The sequence below is a fragment of the Marmota marmota genome, unplaced genomic scaffold (genome assembly GCF_001458135.2).
Source record: "Marmota marmota marmota unplaced genomic scaffold, marMar, whole genome shotgun sequence".
NCBI lineage: Eukaryota > Metazoa > Chordata > Mammalia > Rodentia > Sciuridae > Marmota > Marmota marmota.
In genome coordinates this window covers 443540-467907 of record NW_025999984.1, presented here as the reverse complement: position 1 = coordinate 467907, position 24368 = coordinate 443540, and the positions used below count along the sequence as shown (strand labels likewise).

General features: G+C 43.0%; 2 protein-coding genes across 3 annotated transcripts; one reads left to right on the top strand and one right to left on the bottom strand.

Moving 5' to 3' along the window:
* Positions 1–6378, bottom strand: Mrps18b (mitochondrial ribosomal protein S18B). Its single transcript, XM_015507113.2, has 7 exons — positions 6215–6378; positions 5001–5109; positions 4806–4903; positions 4604–4672; positions 2856–2922; positions 1328–1387; positions 1–549 (listed from the first exon to the last, which is right to left on the bottom strand). The coding sequence occupies exons 1-7, from the start codon at positions 6290–6292 to the stop codon at positions 254–256; spliced, it is 777 nt and encodes a 258-aa protein (XP_015362599.1). The 5' UTR covers positions 6293–6378; the 3' UTR covers positions 1–253.
* Ppp1r10 (protein phosphatase 1 regulatory subunit 10) lies at positions 4071–23695 on the top strand. Of its 2 annotated transcripts, XM_048805965.1 has the most exons (20): positions 4071–4089; positions 7157–7677; positions 13626–13743; positions 14413–14499; positions 14660–14795; positions 15198–15249; positions 17191–17268; positions 17417–17590; positions 17799–17904; positions 18004–18116; positions 18628–18728; positions 18955–19102; positions 19318–19476; positions 19574–19820; positions 20185–20248; positions 20375–20569; positions 20756–20831; positions 21093–21206; positions 21369–22166; positions 22434–23695. In XM_048805965.1, the coding sequence occupies exons 3-20, from the start codon at positions 13637–13639 to the stop codon at positions 22541–22543; spliced, it is 2865 nt and encodes a 954-aa protein (XP_048661922.1). In that variant the 5' UTR covers positions 4071–4089; positions 7157–7677; positions 13626–13636; the 3' UTR covers positions 22544–23695. The 2 variants fall into 2 exon arrangements, with proteins under 2 accessions (XP_048661922.1, XP_015362618.1); XM_015507132.2 differs by lacking the exon at positions 4071–4089 and having other exon boundaries at positions 6938–7677.
* The last annotated feature ends 673 nt before the right edge of the window (positions 23696–24368 follow it).

Here is a 24368-nt window from a genome sequence, read left to right as displayed (position 1 = left end):
GACAGAGATAAAACTTTATTGTGGAAAAACTGAGTTGGCAGAAGTTTGAAAACACAACAGTCGAGCCCATCTATAATATATAGGGGCTGGGGTTTCCCATTCAGTCTGTACTGCCCTTCCTCACCCTCAGATGGGTTTCTCCCCTTCAAAAACTCCTGGGTCTGCCACTGGTCACAAAACAGGGTAACATACCATCACATAATCCTAGGCACTAGCTTCTAATCTCTCAGGTTCCCTCCTCAGTTTGTAAATCCTATGGAATGTTATGGGGGCTGGTCTGCTCAGTGGAGGAGGCTTCAGTTGGTGGTTTCAGGGGCACCCCAGGCATTGATTCAGGTGGGGGGCCACTTTCTTCTAGGAGATTGCCCTGATAGAGCCGGCGAAGGCGGGACAGTTCTCTTTCTGGTGGCTGTTTCCAGGTGTACCATGGGTACCAAGGGTCACCTGAAACTAGGGTAGGAGCTGGTGGTGTAGAAGTCACAGCTCCATGAGATGTACTGAAGTCAAGGTCCCGGGGTTCAACCTGAGGAATGTGGTAACTGAGGAGACCTAACGGATTCAAAAAAAGAAAGAAAATTAGGGAGGAACTTGTTAGTCACTGGGTACATTTATACATGTTGTATATTGCACAAAATTAGCTGGCCAAGGTGGCAACTGAGGGATGACATACTGCCTGGGCATTTGACTGCAAAGCTATGCAGACTTCCCCACACCAGGATTATATAGCTGCATCCACTCTAGGGGAGGAGTACTTTGGGCAAAACACTATGTAGTCCATGACCAGAAATTTACACAAAGATCCTCCTATGAGGGTTGAGATTATAGCTCATGGGTAGAGTCCTTGCCTAATTTGTGCAAAGCCCTGAGTTCAATCCCCAGCATTGCAAAAACAAAGATCATCCTATGGTCTTGTTCTGGTATTAGGACCAGCAACTGAACAATAAGAGAGAAGGGAAAGGAAAGATGAAGGACAAGGGGACAGGGAAATGACAAGGTTAAGAGATTCAGCAGAGCTGACAAGGGATAAGAGTAAGGGATAAGACTCTCTTGAGAAGAACGTGTTGAATATTCCCTTCCTGGAGAGGCGGGAACACTTACAAGCACCCCCTAAGCCTAAATTACCTTCCCTCTGCCTAACAAAATTGCCTTGTCTCCCCCCTCCTTTTTTTTTTAATATTTATTTTTCAGTTATAGTTGGAAACAATACCTTTATTTTATTTATTTTTATGTGATGCTGCGGATTGAACCCAGGGTCTCACACATGCTAGGTGAGCTCTACTGCTGAGCCACAACCTCAGCCCTGCCTTGTTCCCCTTTTAACACTCACCGTGATCTCTGGCTTTCTGGATGGCCTGGGTCAACTTCTTATGCTGCTTCATACAGACTCCTATGAAAAGAAAAATAACCTGGTATTCATTCTATAAGACACAGTAACTAAAAGAACATATTGCTTCTATATGGTGATAGAGCGCTCTGGATTTGGAGGATATGGTTTTGCCTGATGACTCCACTCTCCTAATCCTTCTTTGGGCCTCAGTTTCCCCATATGCCTAATGGGAAGAATCCTACCCCTCTGAGAGCTGGGATAGTAAATTAAGATACCGAGACACCACAGGGAAGCCATTTAATGATAAAGGCTGCAAGACACAGAACAGTACATAATTCAATGTATAACTGTGGTTAAAAGGTTGAGTTGGAAAATCCTCAGAGTCAATAGGCAAGAAGTGATTTCAGATCTGGGGAAGATCATTTGAGAGTGGCAATAATTGTCTCTTTAGCTTTCTACAGCAATAAAAAGCTCTGTGGAAAACTGAACACTGGTCATGGTGCCACCCCCCAATAATGGTGGGTTCAGATTATTCTTTGCAAATTTATCTTGCTTGAAAGCAGGAATTGGCAAATTTTTTTGGGGGGGGGTATAGGACCACACAGTAAATATCTTAGGCTCTGCAAATCCTGTGGTCATCATCTCAGCTACTCAATTCTGCCACTGTTGCTAGGGAGCAAACAGGATTTCATACTGTAGATAATAGAAAATAAATGGACATGGTAGTGGGCCAGATCTGGTCTGTAACTGTAGTCAGAGAACAGATATAATCCTAAATTGTTAACCTTATAATTTTAAATCTGGAAAATCTAATTTGTCAATGGTATAAAAGAACTTACATGACAGTCAAGTGGTGAGAAAAGTCTTCTGGGAAGAGACATTACATAAAGGAAATAATCACCTTTTATTTATTTATTTAGGGAGTGGGATTGAACCCAAGGGTGTTTTACCACTGAGCAACATCTCTTTTTTAATTTTCATTTTGAAACAGGGTCTCACTATATTGCTGAGGGTGTTGCTGAGATTAGCCTCAAACTTGAGTCTCTGAGATGGGAGGCATGTGACCCACACACATCACAAACATTTACTTTTTGTTTGGTACTGGGGATTGAACCCAGTGCGTCACACATGCTAAGCAAAAGTGCTCTACCACTGAACCATGACCCCAGCCCTCCCCCCCCTTTTTTTAACCTTTATTTTATTTATTTTTATGTGGTGTCCAGGATGGAACCCAGTGCCTCATGCATGCTAGGCAAGTGTTCTACCACTGAGCCACAACCCCAGCCCGGCCCCCAACAATTTTTAAGAACTACATTTATAAAGTCTGCTCACAGAGGTCCTAACCTGTATTTTGCCCACATGTAATTAATTGTTTTAGCACCTTATATTCACATTAAGCCAAGATTTCCAAAAGCATACTTTGTATGCCAGAAGTAATAGACATCAAACAAATACCTCATCTAACTGCATGAACAAGAAGTGTCCCAAGGAAAAACTATTCTGGTAGTTGTAGAGATGACAGGCTAACCTGTATATGGAGCATGGAAGATGATACCCGTGTGGGCACAGACAAACTGTTCCAAGAGCTTCACATTCTGTGGGGGAGAATGGTAGAAACAAATGAGAAGACGAGAGGGAAGACTAAAGAACATAATCCTTACACACCCATACCAATGCCCTTGACCCCTCTCTGTCTCTCTGGATGCTATCCTCTTCCATATCCCAGTTTTAGCCTCATCCATTCATTGGTCTTTCAACCGTTTCACATGCACATCCTATATTGTCACTGGGTTGATACAGAAGTCAAACTTCTATTTTTGACATTATTGTTTTGTTGTTATTACTATGGGATTATAGGCCACCATGCCTAGCTACAGGAGTTAACTGCTAAAGGTAGCCTTCAAGCAAAAACTTGGGGAGACTCATTGGAAGTCCCAGAAATCACCCAGAAAATGCTGCTGTAATAAGTATATACAAATGACTAAGAGATATAACAACAAACTAACTGAATATAACATACATACAAAGAACAATTTGTTTTTTTATTTAATTCTTTTTCTTTTAGTTGTAGATGGACACAATACTTTTAGTTTTTTTTTTCTTTTTTTCATGTGGTACTAAGGATTGAACCCAGTGCTTCACACATATTAGGCAAGTGCTCTACCACTGAGCCAAAACCCCAGCCCCAATTTATGTTTTAATTACACAGAATGACTCACAACTAGCAAATCAATTACAGGAAATTAGATTCTTAAGGAAAAAATCAGGTAATCTGGGGAATGGCAGGTAGGCAGAACCGTCTATAATCTCAGTCTTGGTTATATAACTATTTATGCCTCTTTTTATAAACTATTGTATCTGATTGAAACTGGCAAGGTATTATGGGACTGCCCTATAACCTGTGTCATAAGGGTCATTAGAGTAACTGGACTCCCCCATTTGCTGACTGATACACAAATGCCCTCCAACTCCCCTGATAACCAGTCATACATCTTAGGCTCTAAGATCTTCATTACAAACTCAGAAAAACATTTTCCTGTTATCATTCTTAAAATATTTTCTTTCTTTTTTTTTTTTCCTTAAAAATATTTTCAAATTCTTGAAAGAGCAAGTCCTGTCCTGCTCAGTGTTGAAGGCTTTCTGAATAAAAATAGTCTACTAGACTCTTTACATTTCTTCATATCTCTGTCTTCCAGCCCCAGGACTCAGAATGCCACTAAACATTGACATGACCACAAAATAAAGAAAACCACAGGAAAAAGGTAAGTGAATATAGTCATTAATAATTGTAGTAGATATAAAGGAAGTTTGGGGCATGGTTCTCCTATTAGAAACAAGCCTTTCTATAAGGTGTGGTGGCCCACACACCTATAATCCCATCAAATCAGGAGGCTGAGGCAGGAGGACTGGAAGTTTGAGGTCAGCCTCAGCAATTTACCAAGGCCCTAAGCAACAAAGCAAGACCCTGTCACAAAATAAAAAGGGTAGGGGATGTGTTTCAATGGTTAAGTGCAACTGGATTCAATCCCTGATATAAAAATAAGTCTTAAAAAAGGTAATTTTTTCTTGCCTGCCAATTTATACTGTAAATTTCATGGACATGGAATAAACCTTCTTAGTCCAATTCATAATAGAGGTAAAAAACTGGAGAGGGATGATTTTATATTGCAAAAGTCACTGCAACATATACTGCAGGGGTGCCAGAATATGAAGAAGTGTGGTGTACCTATAGTAATCTCTTTAGCATTACAAAGAGAGTCCAAATATTCTCCTTACCCTAAAGTCGACATACAAATTGTGATCCCGGCAGATGGGACAAGGATTCCCAGCAATTTTATTCTTTCGCTGTCGAGAGAAGAAACTGGTAGTTGGAGGATGTTCACAGCCTTGTCAAAAAAAAAAAAGGGCTGCTTCTACGGTCCCTATGGCCCCCACCCTCACACCACATCCCACCTAGGTACTGCCCTCAGAAACTCACAATGCAGGTCTTTCGAGTTTGCTGGGGTGGGATACCACCTTTGTGGTTGCGGCGGTAGTCAGCCCAGACTGGGCGATTACCATAGCGGTTCTGGTATTCTGAAATGAAAGAGAGGTCATTCCTAAGTGAGGGTGTAGGGGTGTCTCTATTTACTTCAGGCCCCACCTGACCCACTCTTTCCCCATTTAAGGATACCTTCTGAGTCCAGATATTTCCAGGGTTCATTCTCATAAGGGGAAATGGGAACTGAGGGCAATGAATCTTTTTCAGGGGGGGCACTGGTGCAAACAGTCTGGAGGGTAACCTATAAAGGGAGGGATGAAAAAATGAGTTCAAGAAAAAGACTCACCTGTTTTATCATACTTTGGGAAGAGGACAAATGCATGTTAATGTAATTTATAAGGAATATATATATGAAAGGAAATATTTTGTTGAGATTAAACTGACATAAATCAACAATTACTCTCCCTATCTGGATCCTGAGAGGCTAATATAGGAGGAAACAATCTTATTCAAGAAAACAATTTTAGAATATGGCACATAAAAAGTCTTTGTGCTTATGGGAAATTAGTTGGGTCTAATGGGAGAAAAAAGGAGTATATTCAGTCTTTTGGAAGTTAGATGTGTGGTGGCAAGGGGATGCACAGGATAAGTTGAGTCTTCAACTCAATCTCACAGCAAGACAGAGTTCCCAGTTTTATAAAATGTTGAAGTTCAACATTCCATAGGGCAAAAACAAACTTGGAGTCCTAACGCCAGCTTTAAAGCTACCAGGCCTGCTATTAATTCAGTGGTGTCCTGTCAACATTCCTCAGTCCCACTCTAGGGAGTGGCAGCGGGGTAAGCCTAGCTTCTCACCTTGTCCCACCAAGAAACTGCCCTGCCCTATCAAGAACCTCCAGGGTGGTAAGTACGTGAGGCTGAAGGGAAACCTCAATCCCAAGGACAGAACTAAGGTCGAATGCATGCTTTGATAAGAAACTAAATTATTAAGATAAATAGCTGAGAATCTGGTCCCTATGTCGTGAGAATGTATCCTGGCTTTACTGGGAGATAGCCGGGCTGGTGGAAATTACGATCCCTCAATCAGAGGACACTCGAGAGCATCACAGATTTAGATACTACTTACGTAGTTAATACCTAATTGTACACGACCAAGGATCAATCCCACCACCTGGTTATATTGCTGAAGTATAGTATTTGGGAACAGAATGACAGCTGACTCGAGGTTTTAAGCCTGGATTCGGGCAATACCGGGCAAGGGGTGGAGGTGCCGGAATTGAAGTGTTGCCTACACAGCAGAGACATAAGAACGTGGGTCTCCCCCCGTGGATTCTCGGAAGTACAGCTTCCACCTAGAGAAGGCATAACTAAATTGGGATTGTACATAATATCCTCTGAGGAGTTACCTGAACACCTCTGGCATTTCGGAAAGTGGAAAAGATAGGAAACCGCCTCCCAAGCGTGTTCAGTACGGCGGCCGCCATCTTGACGTACGCCCAACGTAGAATGCATGAGAAGGAAACTGCGCATGCTCCAGACAACCGACGCGGATAAAGGGCGATCCCGCAGTGCGGAAGGCAACCGCGCGCGTTTGCGTCAGGACGGAAGCGTAAGAGGGGGGCTTGTTAGAGACGCTAATTTCAACTGCGTCACAATCGAATTAGGCTTCAAAAATATTTTTTTCCTGGACCAATCATTAAAACTATTAGATTCCATACTTAGACTTTGCCTTTTAAATAATTTTGAAGTCGATTTTGACCAGGATTCTTTCATTGCGCATGCGCACCTTCGTTTCTACCAACCCGGGGTGAGAAATGTTGTCCAAGGCGGAAGTGGTAGAAGCAGAGGAAAGGGTGGTGCTAGGCTCCCTGGTCACGCGTACAAGACTGGGGGACAGGAAGGAGGCGGAAGAGGGTACTAGAGGGAAGGGGCTGCCCGTCGGCGAAGGAAGGATAGCCAATCAGCTGGCGAGTTGTCTTTCGTGTTGACCAATACGTTCACGCCTCGCGCACAATGTCTCGCGACAAGGGCGTTTCACTAGCACGTTTGGGCGCGTTGGGCGGCGTCCGGGTATAAAAGACTCCGCCCGAGCGGGCAGCCGCCATTCTGGGGTTCGTTTAGAGGTAAGTTTGTTTTTCTTGTCGTTTAGTGGGCAAAATTTTGCGGAGTACGGTGGAGTAGTTTATGGAAAAGGAGTGGGTTCGGTTGGGAACCACGGCCTATATGAAGCGGCTGTTTGGTATGGGGTGTGGAAGAATGTTTTGGGACGTCAAAAGTGCTACTTTGGAGTGTGTTAAAAGCGATCCGTACTGATTACATCTTTCTCCCTTGTGTTCCTTTTATCCCAGGTTTGAATTTTCTCGGAGAAAGACAGGCCTGCCACGAGGAAAACAGAAACAAGCCGCAGCTACATCTAAGCCCTTGAAAGGATCCTGAGAGGGGGGAAAGGGAAAACAGCAGCCACCAGCCCAACCACTTGTGTCTTCTGCCCCTACCCACCTATCTTGCCCACCCCACCAGCCCACGCTGCTTGGGACTTGAAATCTGTGGCCGAAGGACCGTCACCACATAACTTGAAAAATAATCAACCACCTTCCCTTCCCAAACCCACCCAATTTCACTCATCCAGCGTTTCCTTTTTTGATTTCCACTCAGAATTTTTTTCTACGACCCCCCTCCCTAAATGGAGTTGGGTGGGGGGGGAGTGAATACTGAGTTGGCCTTTATTTTTTAAGAGACTTTTTGATCCAATGAGGCCCCCCAAATAATTTGAGTTTTGGGTCCTGGTTGGTTGTTTTATTTTTTTTCTCCAAAATTTTACCCCCTCCCCCCTGAGCCCGAGGTGCTGACGTCGCAAAAAAATTGGATAGTAAGTGTCGAATTTTCAAAAACCAGCCTTGCAACAAGAAATCAACGTTTCCCGTTGTGAAACCAAAAATAATGAGAGGAAGAAATGAGACCATAGAACAAATAGCTGGAGATGGACCGATCTGGTCATTTAATCTCCATTAAAAAGGGCCTTTGGGTCTGAAACAGTCTTGTTCTCTCTCCCCTACCACCTACCTCTTCCTGCCCTGCTGCAGGCAAGGAGAGGGTGGAGGGAGGGCCAGCAAGTGAGGATTTTGATGGTTAACCCTTGATAATCCAGTCAATTTCCAGACTGCCAAAGCATGTGTTTGCTTTTTATAAGGAGGAATGTTTACCTTCCTCTAGTTAGCAGTCTTCAAAAGGGTTAATGAGCTCACATACAAAAGATGGTGGATCTTGTGGCCCAAAAGTCCCACTTCTTTGTGTGTGAGACAAGCAGGGCGCCTTTCAATTTGCCAGATTAATAAGCAATCTGTACATAAAGATTGCAGGGTAAGGAGATGGGCAGAGAGAAATAACAGCTGGCTATGACTTAAAATGATTGTTAAATCCTCTCAATTTTAATGTAATTTGCTTGGGGTATATTGTATGGTTAAGATAGGTGGCAATCTATGAATAAAGATTGCAAGACACTTAATTCAGGGCAAAATATAATCTTAGTACCAGTACATACAATAATAGTTGGGGAGGTAAATGTCTTGTAATTGTTGCAGCTTGCATAGGTTATTTAAAAGCAAAAAAGTGATTAACATTTTAACTTGATACTTTTTGGTGGGGGGGGGGGATACAGTTAAAATAGAGGGTGGAAAGGTGGGGAAATGTGGAATTCAGGAGTATAATTTTAAGAGCCATTTAGTGCAATTGAATGCTAGCTTTCTAAAAGATTTGTGTCGTTAAAAGGAATTTTTTTTCTTCCCTGCTTCAATATGGCGACTTTCCTTGTCCTTTTGTCTTCCAAGCGGCGTTGCAGGTTGTGTCTTGACCCATTTTTCTCCTGTCCTCCCACCTCAACCCTATTTGTTGAGAGGGGTCCAAGTCCTCCCCCTTTTCCTTTATTAGGGAGGATGGGGTGGCCGGTGGTAGCAGATTCATTTCTTCCTTGCAGAAAATTGTTCTTTTAAATAATTTAATTGCTTTTATTTTCACTATTCTCTTACTGATTGAAAATAGGTCAGAGATTATTCAGGATTGGGGGTTGGCTTCTGTTATTTTACTTAAGAGTGTATTATAATGTAATAGCTACCGGCAGAGCTGGAATGAATTTAATTTTGAATCCTCTTCTCCATTACAAAATGGCGTCCCTCCTTTGTTGTTTTTCTTCTTTTGCCATCCAGAGCTTAGGGCCGCCCTAGAAACTTGTTCTAGTGGGAGGAGCAGCATTGAAAGGTGATGTAATCAACTTGCTTCCTCCTCTCTCCACCCTCTCAAAACTCCACCCCTGAGCAGATTCCTTCTGGACTCCTGTGCACATTGCTGCTAGGGAGATACATTTTCTTGTTTAGATAAAATCTTTTGATAAAAGCTTATAGGAATTAGATATTGAGGCTGTCCATCTCCTTGGGTAGCTCTAGTTGATATTTTTAACAACCAACCCTTTGCTTTTTATTTTCACTTTTTCCTCCATTCATCACAACTACTTGGAAGCTTACCCCACTTCAGTTTCCAGGAGTGGAAAAACAGTCAAACCTCAGCTGCACTTTAAGAAGACTAGGAGGCTTTTGGGGTTGTGTGTGTGAGCTTGTGTGTTTGTATATATGTGTGGGATTGGGGAGAAAAAACAAAGGGCTTGTAACTCGAGTAGACAATTGGGGCCTAATGACATTTTTGCTCAGTAATCAGTCCTTGGGCCTCTTTTGGATGCTCTGTAATGAGAATCTGGGCGGGGGGGGGGGGAGGGTGAGTACTTTCAGGACTTTTCTTCTAAATCACCCTTATTCCCACCTCTCAGTTCGGGGATAAACTCTTTGTATTCAGTGCTGTGTCACGTTCTCCAGTTGCTTAGTTCCTGTACATTGGTGCTAGGATGAGAAGTGAATCTTTAGGAAAGGAGGCGGCAGTTGTAAACTCAAGGCAGGGGGAATCAAGCTACGGTTTCTGGTAAGCAAAACATTTCTGGTATTACATTTCACAACCTTCATTTCTTTTTTCCAAAGAACCACCTTTTTGAATTTCTTTTTCCTTCCCTTCTAAAAAGAAATTCCTTAAAAGCATTAATGAAAAAATAATGTCCTCTTCATTTTTTTTTTTTAACTTGTGCAGTTGCTGTTGCAATGGTGCATGTTGAAAGCCATGCCCTACCTGAGACTGATATTGGGTGTCCAGTTCTTTTCTTATCTCTTCCCAACTTTTTCAGTCAAATCTTCAGCAGACTATCCATATACCTTTCATTTTTTTTTTTAAGTCCTGTAATGAAACGTAGGGGTTCTAGGCAGAATTGAAAACCCACTTTATACAATATACAATTGTCCTGGGAAACTTAAGGCTAATTTTTGCTGGGTTCGGGTTCTCAAATTTAATTTCTGGTTTGGATGGGAGGGACTCTTCCATGTGTCTATTGACCACAGTCTTTTTTTTTTTTTTTTTTTTAAAGCAGTTTGCCATGTACTTCTGCAGCATACCTACTTGGGAGCTGAACATTACACCCATTGGGGTTCCTGATCTCTAGTGAGCAGGGGATTAATAAAGAAGATCTTGCTTAACATGGGAGATGGGAAGCAAGGCCTACTAGGGAAATCAGATCTATCCAGAGAACTTTGGAGAACCTGATCCTTGTAGTTGGCCAGAATTCTATTCTGGAATCCTTTCCTGTGGGTGGAAATGGTGTATGTGATTTTGCACATCTTTATTGAGAAGCAAATAAGCTCATACCAGGTTTTCAAAATGACTGAGAGCTAGGGGCCTATCACTTAGAAGAAAGGAACTCGTGAATCACCTGAGGGACATAATTCAGTCCACTGATGTCCATTAGGAAATGCCTAAACAACAAAGAAAAGGAACAGCATTTTCATTTCTAGAAGTGCTAAGGCCATAATGTAAATGTGGGACTCTTCTTACTAAAAAATGATAGTGCTCTGGCTTGCATAGAATTTTTTCCCAAAACAATTCAGTACTGTTTTGTTGGTGATGGGTGTGGAATAACTTTAGCCAAAATGGATTTTTTTTTCACCTTAATCATAATAACCCTGAAGTAAGATTCATTTTGGAGGCCGGTGCATGAATTTTATCTCTGATAAGTAGAAAATTCCCTAGTGCTTTGCATCAGTAGTACATGCCTCTGCCTGAAACATCCTCCATAAAGAAAGCCTAACTTAGGACAAGGTAAAGTGAGGCCAGAGGGTTGCTTCCTGCACCTAACCACTCTTAATGTACCTGTTACCTTCAAGGAATTTAGCAGCTCATTAAAAACATAACTTTTCTGGATTATTCCTGGCTCCAGAAACAGACCCAGGCCCAAATCTGGAGTGACATGTTTTCAAGCTGTATTCCAGGCCCAGATCTGGAATGACTTGGTCATTGCTCCTGCCTTCCTCAAGTCATCTTCTGGACTGGAAGACTGTCAGAAATATTGGGCTTTTCATATTTTCCAGAATGTGCTGACTTCAAAGTAGGGGAACTAGATTTTAAGACACTTTGGAATCCTTAATTTTGAGTAAAAACTACTTGAGAAAAATCACCATGAGAAAATCCACTTAACATTTTATCACATGATTGATGTTCATGAGACAAAATTCAAAATTTTAGTTATTTTTCCAAAATACAATAGTGGGAAATGGATATTCTAACATTCTGTCTTGTCTCCTAGCTTCCTTCACTGTTAAATCTTTTATTCTTTTCTATACAAATGGGAATTTAAAGTATCTGGGTCCCATTTCCAGCAGAGGGCACTGAACACAGTTTAGCTTTATACTCATTGGTCCATTTTTCTTTCTATGAATGAATATTAATATTCTCTCTTCCTCTTAATTGAAGGAACATTTGATTTCAGGTGACTTTTTTTTTTTTAAGTTCCTGAACAAAGTAGGGGTAGCAAGCCTATTGGCTTAGCTTTGTAGTTGGATATGCAAAGAGGAGTTCTCCAAGGTTTATGTATACTCAGCTCTGGCTTTGAATTGGTGGAGTCAGCTGTGTTCAGGGGGCACTGGTTTGAAGTGATGTTTAATTCAAGACTTTATCAAATTGAACATATTTTGGTTTGGGATTTAATGGTAGGTGTTCATGTATGTATGTATAGATAATATTTTAAGAATTTCTTAGTCTCTTGCATATGATATTAGTCTGAGCCCATTCATAGCTTTTCCAGTCCCCAACAGATGGGAAATTTATTTTTATATATTCCTTTATTGTATTCCTTTCTTGTATCTATTCATCTCTAATTTATTATCATATAATCTTATTACATGGAAAAAATTTCCTTCTCTCTTTGTGTAAGAATTACCATGTAGTTAGCCCACAAACTTCTACTAATCTTCCAAAATTCTACTTGAATCTTTTTTTTTTTTTTCTCTTCTCTGATCTCAGGTTTCACTTGTTCTTGTGGAGGTTCCAGGGCAGCAGCTTCAGCACATTTAACCTAGTTTTGCCCATTTAACATTTCTTAACAATTTGTTCTTTCCCTGTGTTCAGTCCACAGGTCATGATCTCCAGAACCAAGATTGTACTACTACCCTTTCCTTTCTGGGCTGCTGCCTCACTGCTGCTGTGGCTGCTGCTTTCCTAGGTTGTTAGGACTTACACATTTAGAAATTGACTGACCATTTTCTGGGGGAAAACTAAAAGATTGTTGTGCTGCTTTTTCATTGTTTGAGAACAAACAGAACTAATTTGCATTATCTTACAAGAAACCTGTTCCCTTTACTGCACAAACTATAGTCATCTTTGTAAAATAATTTATTTCTTTTCACTCTTCCACGGTGTTGCCTGTTAACCCTGCTAGATGCTGGATGCAGAAAGTCATCTTTTCCCCTTCCTACCAGAATCGAGTGTTTGTAGAGGTAGTATGATAAAACTACCAGTCAAAACCATATGGATTTTAAATTATGTCTGTGGAACTTTGGTTCTGCCTAGAAATTGCTTCACACTTCTGTCCCTTCCATAATAAGTATTTAGTTTTTATCTAACTCTTCCAACCTGGTCTAAAGTAGCTGCTTAAAATTTAATAGCATTATTCCAGCCTTTAGCTTTGTTGCAGTCCTAATAGTTCCATGATTTTTAGTTTTTTTAGGTTAGGCCTTTCTTGAATATCCTGGACAATGTTGTGGTTTTTGAAAGTAGAGGGTCAGATTTGCATCTTTGCTTTTATAAGCCATATTTTTCTTGGAAACAATAAAAACCTGTGTAGGTGTTTGGTCAATGTGTGACATTATTCAAGGTTTAGGAAGACCTGCTTGACATCCTATGCATCAATTTGTGAACATTTCTGGGAGCTACTGTCACATTTTCTGGGGAATGGATTCTCTTTCCATGTTTTATTTCTCTGTCACCTGTACTTCAGGTGACACATATCCTGCCACTTGTGGTGATTATGACTCTTAAAGGGTTGAGATAGAAAGGAATTGACTCTTACAAGACATTTACCCCAAACACCTGAGATTGACCCAGTTCAAGCTTTGGAGTTCTTTCAGGCCAATTTTGTCATTAAGGGAGGTATCCTAACAGCAAAAAATAAAAGCCTTGTGAAGTTAAGCATCTTGTTACAGGAATTGGAGTCTTACCTCTAATCAAGTGAAATCCAGCTGTGTTAGCAAGGATGTAACAATGAAAGACAGGTGGGCGACCCAGCCCTCCATTTTAATTGCCTTCTGATTCAATCATGTATTAATCCCATGCTTAACTTGACAAGAGTTTTCTCAGTGACCATTAAGTAATTAGTGTATCTTGTCAAATACAATGATGGCATATTGGAACTGTCCTTGCCACCCATTTATTCTGTGGGTTTGTTTTTTCCTCTAGAAACCATAATCATGGGTTCAGGTCCCATAGACCCCAAAGAGCTTCTTAAGGGCCTGGATAGCTTCCTGAATCGAGATGGGGAAGTCAAGAGTGTGGATGGGATTTCCAAAATCTTCAGGTGAGTCTGTGTCCTTTGGATTAATTATGAGTAGAGGATACTGTGCATTGTATTATGGCTACAGTTGAGGCAGTAGAACTGAATGTCCTAGAGAAGACAGGAGAATAAGTGAAAAAAGATTCAAATCCAGTGATTTTAGGATAAGGGATTAGAAAAGATGATTCCTTTGTTTCTGGCCATAATGGCCCCCCAAGATTTGGACATCCATAGATCCAGAGGAGACATGGCTTTAGGAGAGCAGGGGAGCCTGGTGATAGAATTCTTGATTGATTTGGGACATTTTTCACTCACCCTAAATATCATTTTCTTTGAGATTTTCATGTTTTCTTGGGAAAAGCATATAACAAACCATTTTGGACAGACACAAAGGGATGGTTGTTGAGGGCTGGACTTTTCACCTAGAAGCAGAATCAGATATATACTGTGTGTTAGGGAAGGAATGATGTCCCCCTCCCCAGATCAGAGAATTCAGTGCCTCCTGAATTATCTTCCATCCTCATCCTTTCATGGGTTTCCATGTCACCCTGGATTCACCCAATCCTCCTAGAGGCCTGTATGACTCTCCACCTCTGGAGCAAGACTCAGTTATCACAAGTATTTAGGCACTCTACTGGCTAGATTCTTTGCTAGACCTTGCTACCTTTCTAACTCTTAACTCATTTCCTACAGCCTGATGAAAGAAGCACGGAAGATGGTGAGTCGATGCACTTATTTGAACATTCTCCTGCAGACCCGTTCATCAGAAATACTGGTCAAGTAAGTGGGAATCTGGGTGGCTGGCCTGGGAAGAAGTAGTTAGAAGATAGGGGAGGTGAGGCATGTGGTTCTTGGGGTCATTGATTGTGGACCAGGACTGTGGGATGTGGTAGTTCCAAAACCCAGGAAGTACTTATATTCTATTCCTATCTGCCTGCAGGTTTATTGATGTTGGTGGCTACAAGCTTCTTAACAATTGGCTGACATATTCAAAGACAACCAACAACATTCCCCTCCTCCAGCAAATTCTGCTGACCCTGCAGCACCTACCGCTCACTGTGGACCACCTGAAGCAGGTACCTTTGGTCTTAACCCTGGTTCTTTTTTTTGGGTTACCCTGACAGGTGAAAAACTCATACCAACTCTAATTTGGCTGTTGGTTGGGGCCTGTGAGATAGAAAAAAATAGTTCAGAATTGGAAGACTTGGTTTGAATTGATCTCCTTTGATAGGTGTGTAGCTTGGGATACTTTAAACCTCAGTTTATCTGTCTATAAAATGGGAATAATCATACCTACCTCACTTGGTTGTCCTGGATTAAGAAAGAATATGTCCATAAAGCTTTTGTAAAAGGTACAAAGTCTGTATTAGTCGCTGTTAAGGGACTATGGAGGGATTATAAGTTTGTAGGGGTGTTAGCTCTAAGTGATCTTATTTCCCTTCTTGCATTTACCTTTTTGCTATTCCCATATCTTGTAGAATAACACCGCCAAACTGGTGAAGCAGTTAAGCAAGTCAAGTGAGGATGAAGGTAGGGTGCTTGTCATGGACTTTGTTCCATTATTTCCATATGATTATCTTCATCTCTCTCTCTATCTTTAGATTGTCTTTCACTCCTGCCTACTTTCTACTTTAGTTTGCTATTTCCTTCAAGAATTTAATTTCTCACCAGGAGCAGTGGCACACAGCTATACTCCCAACAACTCAGGAGGCAGTAGGATTTCAAGTTTGAGGCTAACCTCAGCAACTTAGTGGACCCTGTCTCATGATAAAAATTTTTTAAAAAGAACTGAGAATGTAGCTCAGTGATAAAGGGCCCCTGGGTTCAATCCTCAGTCCAAAAAAAAAAAAAAAGAAGATTTATTTAAATATTCTAACTTAACTTGCTCCCTCTTCGTTATCTTCAATTCCAAATGAAAATATCCATTTCCTTACTATTGGATATGAGATAAGATGCCACACTTCAACTTATAGCTGATTCTTTCACTTGGTAGAAAATTTATACACTTAAAATTCTTGGGGGAAGCAGAGTGAGATGATGGCACACTCTTATAATTCCAGCTACTCCAGAGAAGGAGGATTATACATTTGAGACAAGCTTGGAAAACCTAGTGAGACCCTGTCTCAAAATAAATAAGGGCTGAAGGTGTAGCTTGGCAATAGAGCATTTGCCTAGCATGCATGAGGCTTTGGGTTCAATCCCTAATATAGGGAAAAAGAAAAATTCTTGGAGGAAGTATTGTCATTCTAGAGTGAATTGTACACATTTACTCATGTAAATAAATATAGCGTATACTGGGACCTTCAACATCTGTTTTCCTAACAATAGATAAACTAGTTCTGATAAAAATATATTCCTAAAGAATGTGAGCAAAATCTTGACTCTTATAATATATCATGGTTCTAATAATGACAGATTCTTTCCTTTTTCAGAGTTCATGGCAAGGACTGTATAGTTTAGGCTTGAAGACAAAGCTTGACTCCAGAAAGTCACTCCCTTTCAAGATCTCTGTTTCTGTTATCTACCCAGGCCCCAAATCAGTAGTTTCCCACCAGCTGAGCAATATTTTATTAGAGCAGTAATCAGTTCTTGTACTTATTCTTGTAAAAATCCAGGATTGCTCTTTGTCTGTAGGAAATTGTTTGGTAGGTCCTCTGGTAAGAGGTTTTGGCCTCTTGGATGTCAAGGGAGTATGTATGCCTGTTTCAAGTTCTTAGTTATAGAAAAAAAAGCTCTGTGAACACCTCTCCAAAGTCCTAGTTTGCTGTTTTCTTTTTTTTTAATTTAAAAAATTTTTTTAGATGTTGATGGATCTTTATTTAATTCATTTTTATTTTTATTCATTTCATATTTTATTCATATGCGGTGCTGAGAATTGAACCTAGTGCCTCACATATACTAGGCAAGCACTCTGCTACTGAGCCACAACCCCAGCTTCCCCCTCCTCCAGTTTGCTTTTAAATCGCATTATGGTGTAAGTGAAGAAGTATTCCCTAGTTTTCCATCCCCTCACTCCCCATGGTGGAGATCAAACCTAGGTCCTTGTACCTGATAGGCAAGTGCTATACCACCATCAAGCCACATCCCTAGCCTGAGTTGTTTTTTTTTTTTTTTTTTTTAAAAGCCATTATCATTAACATCATTCTAGGAGGGGCTGGAACTGTGGCTCAGTGGTAGAGTGCTCGCCTAGCACGTGCGAGGCCCTGGGTTCAATCCTCAGCACCACATAAAAATAAAATAAAGATATTATGTCCAACTACAACTAAAAAAAAAAAAAAATTGTTCTAGGAAAAAAGCTTGCTCTAGAAAATCTTTTAGAAGTTTGGTTTTTGGGACATCTCATGTTCTTAAAAGTCTGGATTACTTTTTCTATTGCACATATTTTCCCAGTAGTTTTTCAAACATAGCATTTTCTGTTAACCAGGAAAACTACTGAATTATTACTAAATTATTTACATTACTCACCTACAGAGCTCCAAAAATTGGCCTCAGTCCTTGTCAGCGACTGGATGGCTGTCATCCGCTCCCAGAGCAGTACCCAACCAGCTGGTAAGTGCTTAGTCTTTTATTCCTTTTTTTTTAATTTCATTCCCACTAGGATGTGGCCTTCGGGTGTCCCTTGTCAGTTCCACTTCTGACAGTCTTTTCTTAATCCAAATGAAATCCTTTTCTACTTTTTTTTTTTTTATCATGACAGAGAAAGATAAGAAAAAACGTAAAGAAGAGAGCAAGAGTCGAGCCACTCCTCCTGAACGACCTTTGACTGAGGTGAAGGCTGAGACACGGGCTGAAGAGGCCCCAGAGAAGAAGAAGGAGAAACCCAAATCTCTGCGAACCACAGCACCAAGTCATGCCAAGTTCCGTTCCACTGGTAAGATGTTGACTGGCCTCACAGGGAGGGCCTGGGGGCATGTGCACAGCTGTCACCTCATGGAATACTTCCATTTGTAATATGAAAGAGGGAAGTCTACTGGAGAATCTGGGAGACACTTGAAGAGAAGATTGTTGAGAAGAAGGGTAGGACAATTGGTTAGTGTTAGGAGATGGGTTGAACTGACAACAACACTTATCTCCCCAAGGACTAGAGCTGGAGACACCATCTTTGGTACCTGTGAAGAAGAACGCCAGCACCGTGGTAGTTTCCGACAAGTACAACCTCAAACCCATACCCCTCAAGCGCCAGAGGTATGGACCCTGTTGCAGGTTTCTAAATAGTTGGGTCTGTGGACACACAGTGGAAAGAAGGGGTGAATCAAATGTTATTGATTACTCCTCTTCCCATAGCGCCACGACTGCTCCAGGAGATGCTGCCCCTCCTGCAGAGAAGAAGTATAAGCCCCTCAACACAACACCCAATGCCACCAAAGAGATCAAAGTGAAGATCATTCCTCCACAGCGTGAGTCTGAAACAGGGAATGCACTGGGAATTAGGAGTATGCTCTTTTCTTGGGAATGAATGTCCTAGGAGGGAAAGGTTTTTTGTTTTTTCCCTCTTTATTGTTTTGTTTTACTTGCCTTTGATTTCTTAGTGTCCTTTAATGTTTGCACCTCTGGGACTCTGTTTTCTTAGTGTTATTTAGGAGTAATGTTAGAGATAAGGTAGGGATGCTCCCATTCAGTGACTGGTCACAGGCATGACTTTGTTGTAGGATGATCTTACATGTTCACAGGAATTTATTTCATGGTTTCCTGTGCTCTAATTCCTGCACAAAGCGATGCCTTACCTTCCAAAAGAAAGATGAAATAACCTCAGGAATTTTTTGTGTGAACCCTCTTGCCATGTGTTCCTCGGTCACCTTGAACTTTTGTGACCTAAGTGTACACAAAGTCTCCATCAGCCCATCTTCATCTTAAACTTTGAATAGGACTGTGAAGGATGATTCCATTCTATGCTCTTTTGTTTTATAGCTATGGAGGGCCTGGGATTTCTGGATGCTCTCAATTCTGCGCCTGTTCCAGGCATCAAAATTAAAAAGAAGAAGAAGGTGCTGTCACCTACTGCTGCCAAGGTATGGGCACTAAGAAGTGAGTTTCTGTGACAGAGTACACAAGATCCAGAGGAAGAAAGGGCACAGCATCAAGGAGCTGTTGGGGGAGGATTGGGAGTAGGACTGTAGAAGCCAGAAGGTTCCTTTATAGCAACTGTTGGGCATCTTACTCAGGTCCTGGACTAATTGCTTTGCCTTGAACTTGGCTTCCTGTCAGTTCATTAACTTTTTTTTTCTTTCATAATAGCCCAGCCCCTTTGAAGGGAAAACAAGCACAGAACCAAGTGCAGCCAAACCTTCTTCCCCAGAACCAGCTCCCCCTGCTGAGACAATGGACATAGACCGCCCAGGCACCCCAGTGCCACCTGTTGAAGTCCCCGAGCTTATGGATACAGGTAATCTGGAAACTGATTTGGGCTTGACGGGTTTCTTTCTTTCTTTTTTTTTTTTAGTTGTTCATAGACCTTTATTTATTTATTTATATGTGGTGCTGAGAATTGAACCCAGTGCCTCGCATGTGTGAGGCATGTGAGCCACTGAGTCACAACCCCAGCACCTTGAGGGTTTTCTGAAAGGAAAGATTTGAATCTGAAACCTCTCCTGCTTCCAGCCTCTTTGGAGCCAGGAGCTCTGGATGCAAAGCCAGTAGAAAGCCCTGGAGATCCTAGCCAGCTGACCCGGAAGGGAAGGAAAAGGAAAACTGTGACATGGCCTGAGGAGGGCAAACTGAGAGAATATTTCTATTTTGAACTGGATGAAACTGAACGAGGTAAGACCCCAAGTTTCCTGTGTAATAGATGTGTATAGGAAATTTTTCAAGGACTCAGTTGTGTTTACTTTTCTCCTCTTTTTTCTCTTGTCAATAGTAAATGTAAACAAAATCAAGGACTTTGGTGAGGCAGCTAAAAGAGAGATACTGTCAGACCGACATGCATTTGAGACGGCCCGCCGTCTAAGCCATGACAACATGGAAGAGAAGGTGCCCTGGGTGTGCCCTAGGCCCCTGGTTCTGCCCTCACCTCTTGTCACCCCTGGAAGCAACAGCCAAGAGCGATACATCCAGGCTGAGCGGGAGAAAGGGATCCTTCAGGAGCTCTTCCTGAACAAGGAGAGGTGAGCAGAGAGGTTTAGGTCCTGGGATGTGGAGTGCTTGCACTGCTAAAGGGACTATGACCTTGGAAATTAAGAAGTGGGTAGAGCTGGGTGCAGTGATACACACCTGTAATCCCAGTGGCTCAAGAGGCTTAGGCAGGAGGATTTGAGTTCACAGACAGCCTCAGCAACTTAGTGAGGCCCTATCTCTAAACAGAAAACACAAAAGGACTGGGGATGTGGCTCAGTGGTTAAGCGTCCCTGGGTTCAATCCCTGAGCCCAAAAAAAAGGTGGGGGGGCGGGTTATAAGCTAGAAAGAACTTCAAAAACCTAAATAAATATCGTTCTTTTTTTCTCTTCCATTGCCTGCGGTATTCCTGATAGTCCTCATGAGCCTGATCCTGAGCCCTATGAGCCCATACCTCCTAAACTCATCCCACTAGATGAGGTAAGTGCCAGTGGTACATGATGATAGTGGGTGACAACAGAGGTTGTGATGGTCATTGATTTCCATGTAAGATATCTCTGCATTCCTTCTCATCAGTGATGATTTTTTTGCCTCTCCTCTTGTTAGGAATGTTCCATGGATGAGACCCCATATGTTGAAACCCTGGAGCCCGGGGGGTCAGGTGGCTCACCTGATGGGGCCGGAGGCTCCAAGCTACCTCCTGTTCTAGCCAATCTTATGGGAAGCATGGGTGCTGGGAAGAGCCCCCAGGGGCCTGGAGGAGGAGGCATCAATGTCCAGGAGATCCTTACCTCCATCATGGTATGAGCCCTCTTCCTTTTTAAATTCCTATGGAACCTCCTAAGTCTTTTTTTCTGATTCTCTCATTCTCTTTACCCAAGGTCTTCCAGTCTTTCCCCTTAACCTCCTAAATATTAGCTCTTTTTCTACCAGTGGTTACCCTTGTATTTTATTGACTTTTCCCTCTTGCCTTCTTAATCCTCACAGGGCAGCCCAAACAGTCATCCTTCAGAGGAATTACTGAAACAGCCAGACTATTCAGACAAGATCAAGCAGATGTTGGGTAATCTTCAGGGCAAGCCCCAGGGGTCTGGGGGAGGAAGCCGACTGTGGAGTTGGGGGAAGCAGAGTTTCACAGACACGGAAAGCACAGGGCTATTGCCACTAGGCAAGAAATGGGAGGGGAAGACTGGACGGAGAGTGTTACTCTGCCAGGTTGGTCTAAGAGGGTCAGATGGGCACACCTACATGGGAAGCCATACCATTCTTGTAGAATCTTCTTGCTGACTATTTTCCGGTTTTTTTTTTTTTTTTTAATTAACAGTGCCACACGGACTTCTAGGTCCTGGTCCAATAGCCAATGGTTTCCCACCAGGAGGCCCTGGGGGTCCCAAAGGCATGCAGCACTTCCCCCCTGGGCCTGGGGGACCTATGCCAGGTAGGTGGTGAGTGAGGGGTTGAAGTGGGCTTATCTGCTTAATTGCACCCTGGTTAACAGTAGAGGAGTAACTAGAAGGTGAGAGGTAGTTTAGATTGGGAGATTACAGTTCCTAACTGACAGTTAGCTGATATTCTGTCCCTTCTTTTTCTTCCTTAACAGGTCCCCATGGAGGCCCTGGTGGACCAGTGGGTCCACGTCTTCTGGGTCCCCCACCCCCTCCCAGGGGTGGCGATCCTTTCTGGGATGGTCCAGGTGACCCCATGCGGGGTGGCCCAATGCGAGGGGGTCCAGGACCAGGTCCTGGACCATATCATAGAGGCCGAGGTGGCCGAGGAGGAAATGAGCCACCACCACCACCACTTCCGTTCCGAGGGGCCAGAGGAGGTCGCTCTGGAGGAGGACCTCCAAATGGACGAGGGGGCCCGGGTGGGGGTATGGTTGGAGGTGGTGGGCATCGTCCTCATGAAGGCCCCGGTGGGAGCATGGGCAGCAGCAGTGGACATCGTCCCCATGAAGGCCCTGGCAGTGGCATGGGTGGTGGCAGTGGACATCGTCCTCATGAAGGCCCTGGTGGAGGAATGGGCAGTAGTCATCGTCCCCATGAAGGCCCTGGTGGAGGAATGGGCAGTGGACATCGTCCTCATGAAGGCCCTGGCGGTGGCATGGGTGGTGGCAGTGGACATCGCCCCCATGAAGGCCCTGGAGGAGGAATGGGTGCCAGTGGTGGACATCGCCCGCATGAAGGCCCTGGTGGGAGCATGGGTGGAAGTGGTGGACATCGTCCCCATGAAGGCCCTGGACACGGGGGACCCCATGGCCACCGGCCACATGATGTTCCTGGTCACCGAGGCCATGACCATCGAGGGCCACCTCCTCATGAGCACCGTGGCCATGATGGCCCTGGCCACGGGGGAGGAGGCCACCGAGGGCACGATGGAGGCCACAGTCATGGAGGAGGTAAGGATTACACTCTGCTGTCCACGTGGGTTTTGGTGTTCCATACATGTTTGTGGTGGTTAGGGGAGAGGCAGAACACATGAGGTTTCCCTGTCTCTGGCTCCCAGTATGCATGGCAGTTTCTACCCTCTGCCCTTTCCCCCAAATGCTTAAGATATAGTGGTCTCTTTGAGATTATCCTTAGAATGTTGTGAACTGGGGCAGTGAGGGTGGCATTGACCTCTTAGGCATTTCCTATCTGACCATTTTGCCATCATTTTCCTACAGATATGTCAAACCGACCTGTCTGTCGACATTTCATGATGAAGGGCAACTGCCGCTATGAGAACAACTGTGCCTTCTATCACCCGGGTGTCAATGGGCCCCCCCTGCCCTAGGGACCACCTGCCTACCCTACCCACATGCCCCCCTGTGGACTGCAGCCTTGCTCCTTCCACCCTGTTATGGCTTCTGTGAGGCCCAATTTCCCCCTTCCCCAGCTGATGAGGAGCCGGCCCCCTCAGTTCCCACCTGCTTGGGTTCCTGGGGGTTTTCTGATCACTGGTGCGCATTGATGTACATATTTTCCTCCAGTCTGGGAGGAGAGAGACTGGACACATTCTGTAACCTGGACTGCTGAAGAGGAGACCCAGTTGGCTTCATTTTATGAGGAGATTTGCCCTGTGTCCCAAACCCCTTTCCAGTATTACCCCTAATGCCTGAGAACCTAAAGCTGGTTATCCTGGAGAACACCTCTACTCTCCTATTGTGGGTCCTCCACATGCACACAGAACTCAGACATGGGATCCACTGCACTTAGGAAATCATCCCAGCCAAGTTCATTATTCCTCATGGGGTGGGGTGATGGTAGGGGTATTATGTATCCCACTGCACTGAGAGGGCTCAATCAAGCTGGATTTGAGTTCTGGAATATACCATCCCCGCTCCTGTTCCAACTTGGGCTTTAGAGTTCTGTCTCAAGACACAACTTTTTGTTTCTACACCCAAGTTTACATCATGTGTCTGCTAGGTTCGATGATGGCAACTTCATATCTGCATCCATCCAGTGAAAGTTTTATCTGGCAGAGGTGTGGCTGGTGATGTCGGTCTGCCTCTGCCAACCTGCTGTTCTGGAGACTTCATAAAACACTTCAGTGAGACCAGCTTTTCATCAACTTAAGCCCACTATGCTGGGCCTGACAGTCACACTACATGCACTGCCTTTGGGAGTTTGCTTGCTCCTTACCCCACTTGGAACCTTGTCAGTGTGAGGCTTCCAAAAATCTTGCCCTGTCAGCCACCTCTGAATGAATCCCCACCAGGTGATTTCCTGGGTGGATTCAGTAAGATGATTTTTGCCCCTTCCCAGTTCTTTCCTTCACCTGTCTTGGCATCAGTTGTTTTCTATGAAAACAGTGGATTGGTTGGGTTTTGTGCAGGGTCTTGGGTTAGAGCCACAATGGATTTGAGGATGAGTATTTCTTTTTCTTTTGGTTTTGTATATTTTGTACATTAATAATAAACAGTGGAAAGAGAAGCAGCTTATTTAACCCCTGTTGTGTTTGGACTCTTTGTTCATTAAAAAAAAAAAAAAAAGGCGGGGGGGTGGAGAAACAGATGGTGGATTGTAGTTACTTGGCATTTATTTGCCTGTTGGCTTCATCAGAACAGCAAGGACCAGTATTTCTGAACTTCACCTGGTCGCCGATTGCAGTTACAGTCCAGCACTTTGCTGCTGCATGCTTCTCAGATGTGGGCCTGATGATTTGGTTTAATCTCATGTAGCTGCAGGTTGGTACTGAGTGTCTCTAACCTGCCATATTATTCTCCCCTACCTTAAGTACTTAAAACAGCTAGATAATACCTTTTTAGAAATATTAAATACATTATTATAAGCATTTATGGAATCTCTTTCAGTCCTTTGGAGCTAACATTTGTTCTACCTTCAAGTCACAGAGTTGGTATCAAATATTGAAGGAACACGGTTGTCCTTCCATATCTTGTCACAGGAGAGTGATTCCAGGACCTGCCTAACCCCCACATACACCAAAATTCAAGCATGCTCAACTCACACAAAATGGCATAGTTGCGTATAATCTATGTACATCCCCCTGTATTTGAGATCACCTATAGATTATACCTAATACAATGTAAATCCTACATACATATATAATGACAACATACAATGCAATTATTTTTGGACAAATACTTTTGATATATATT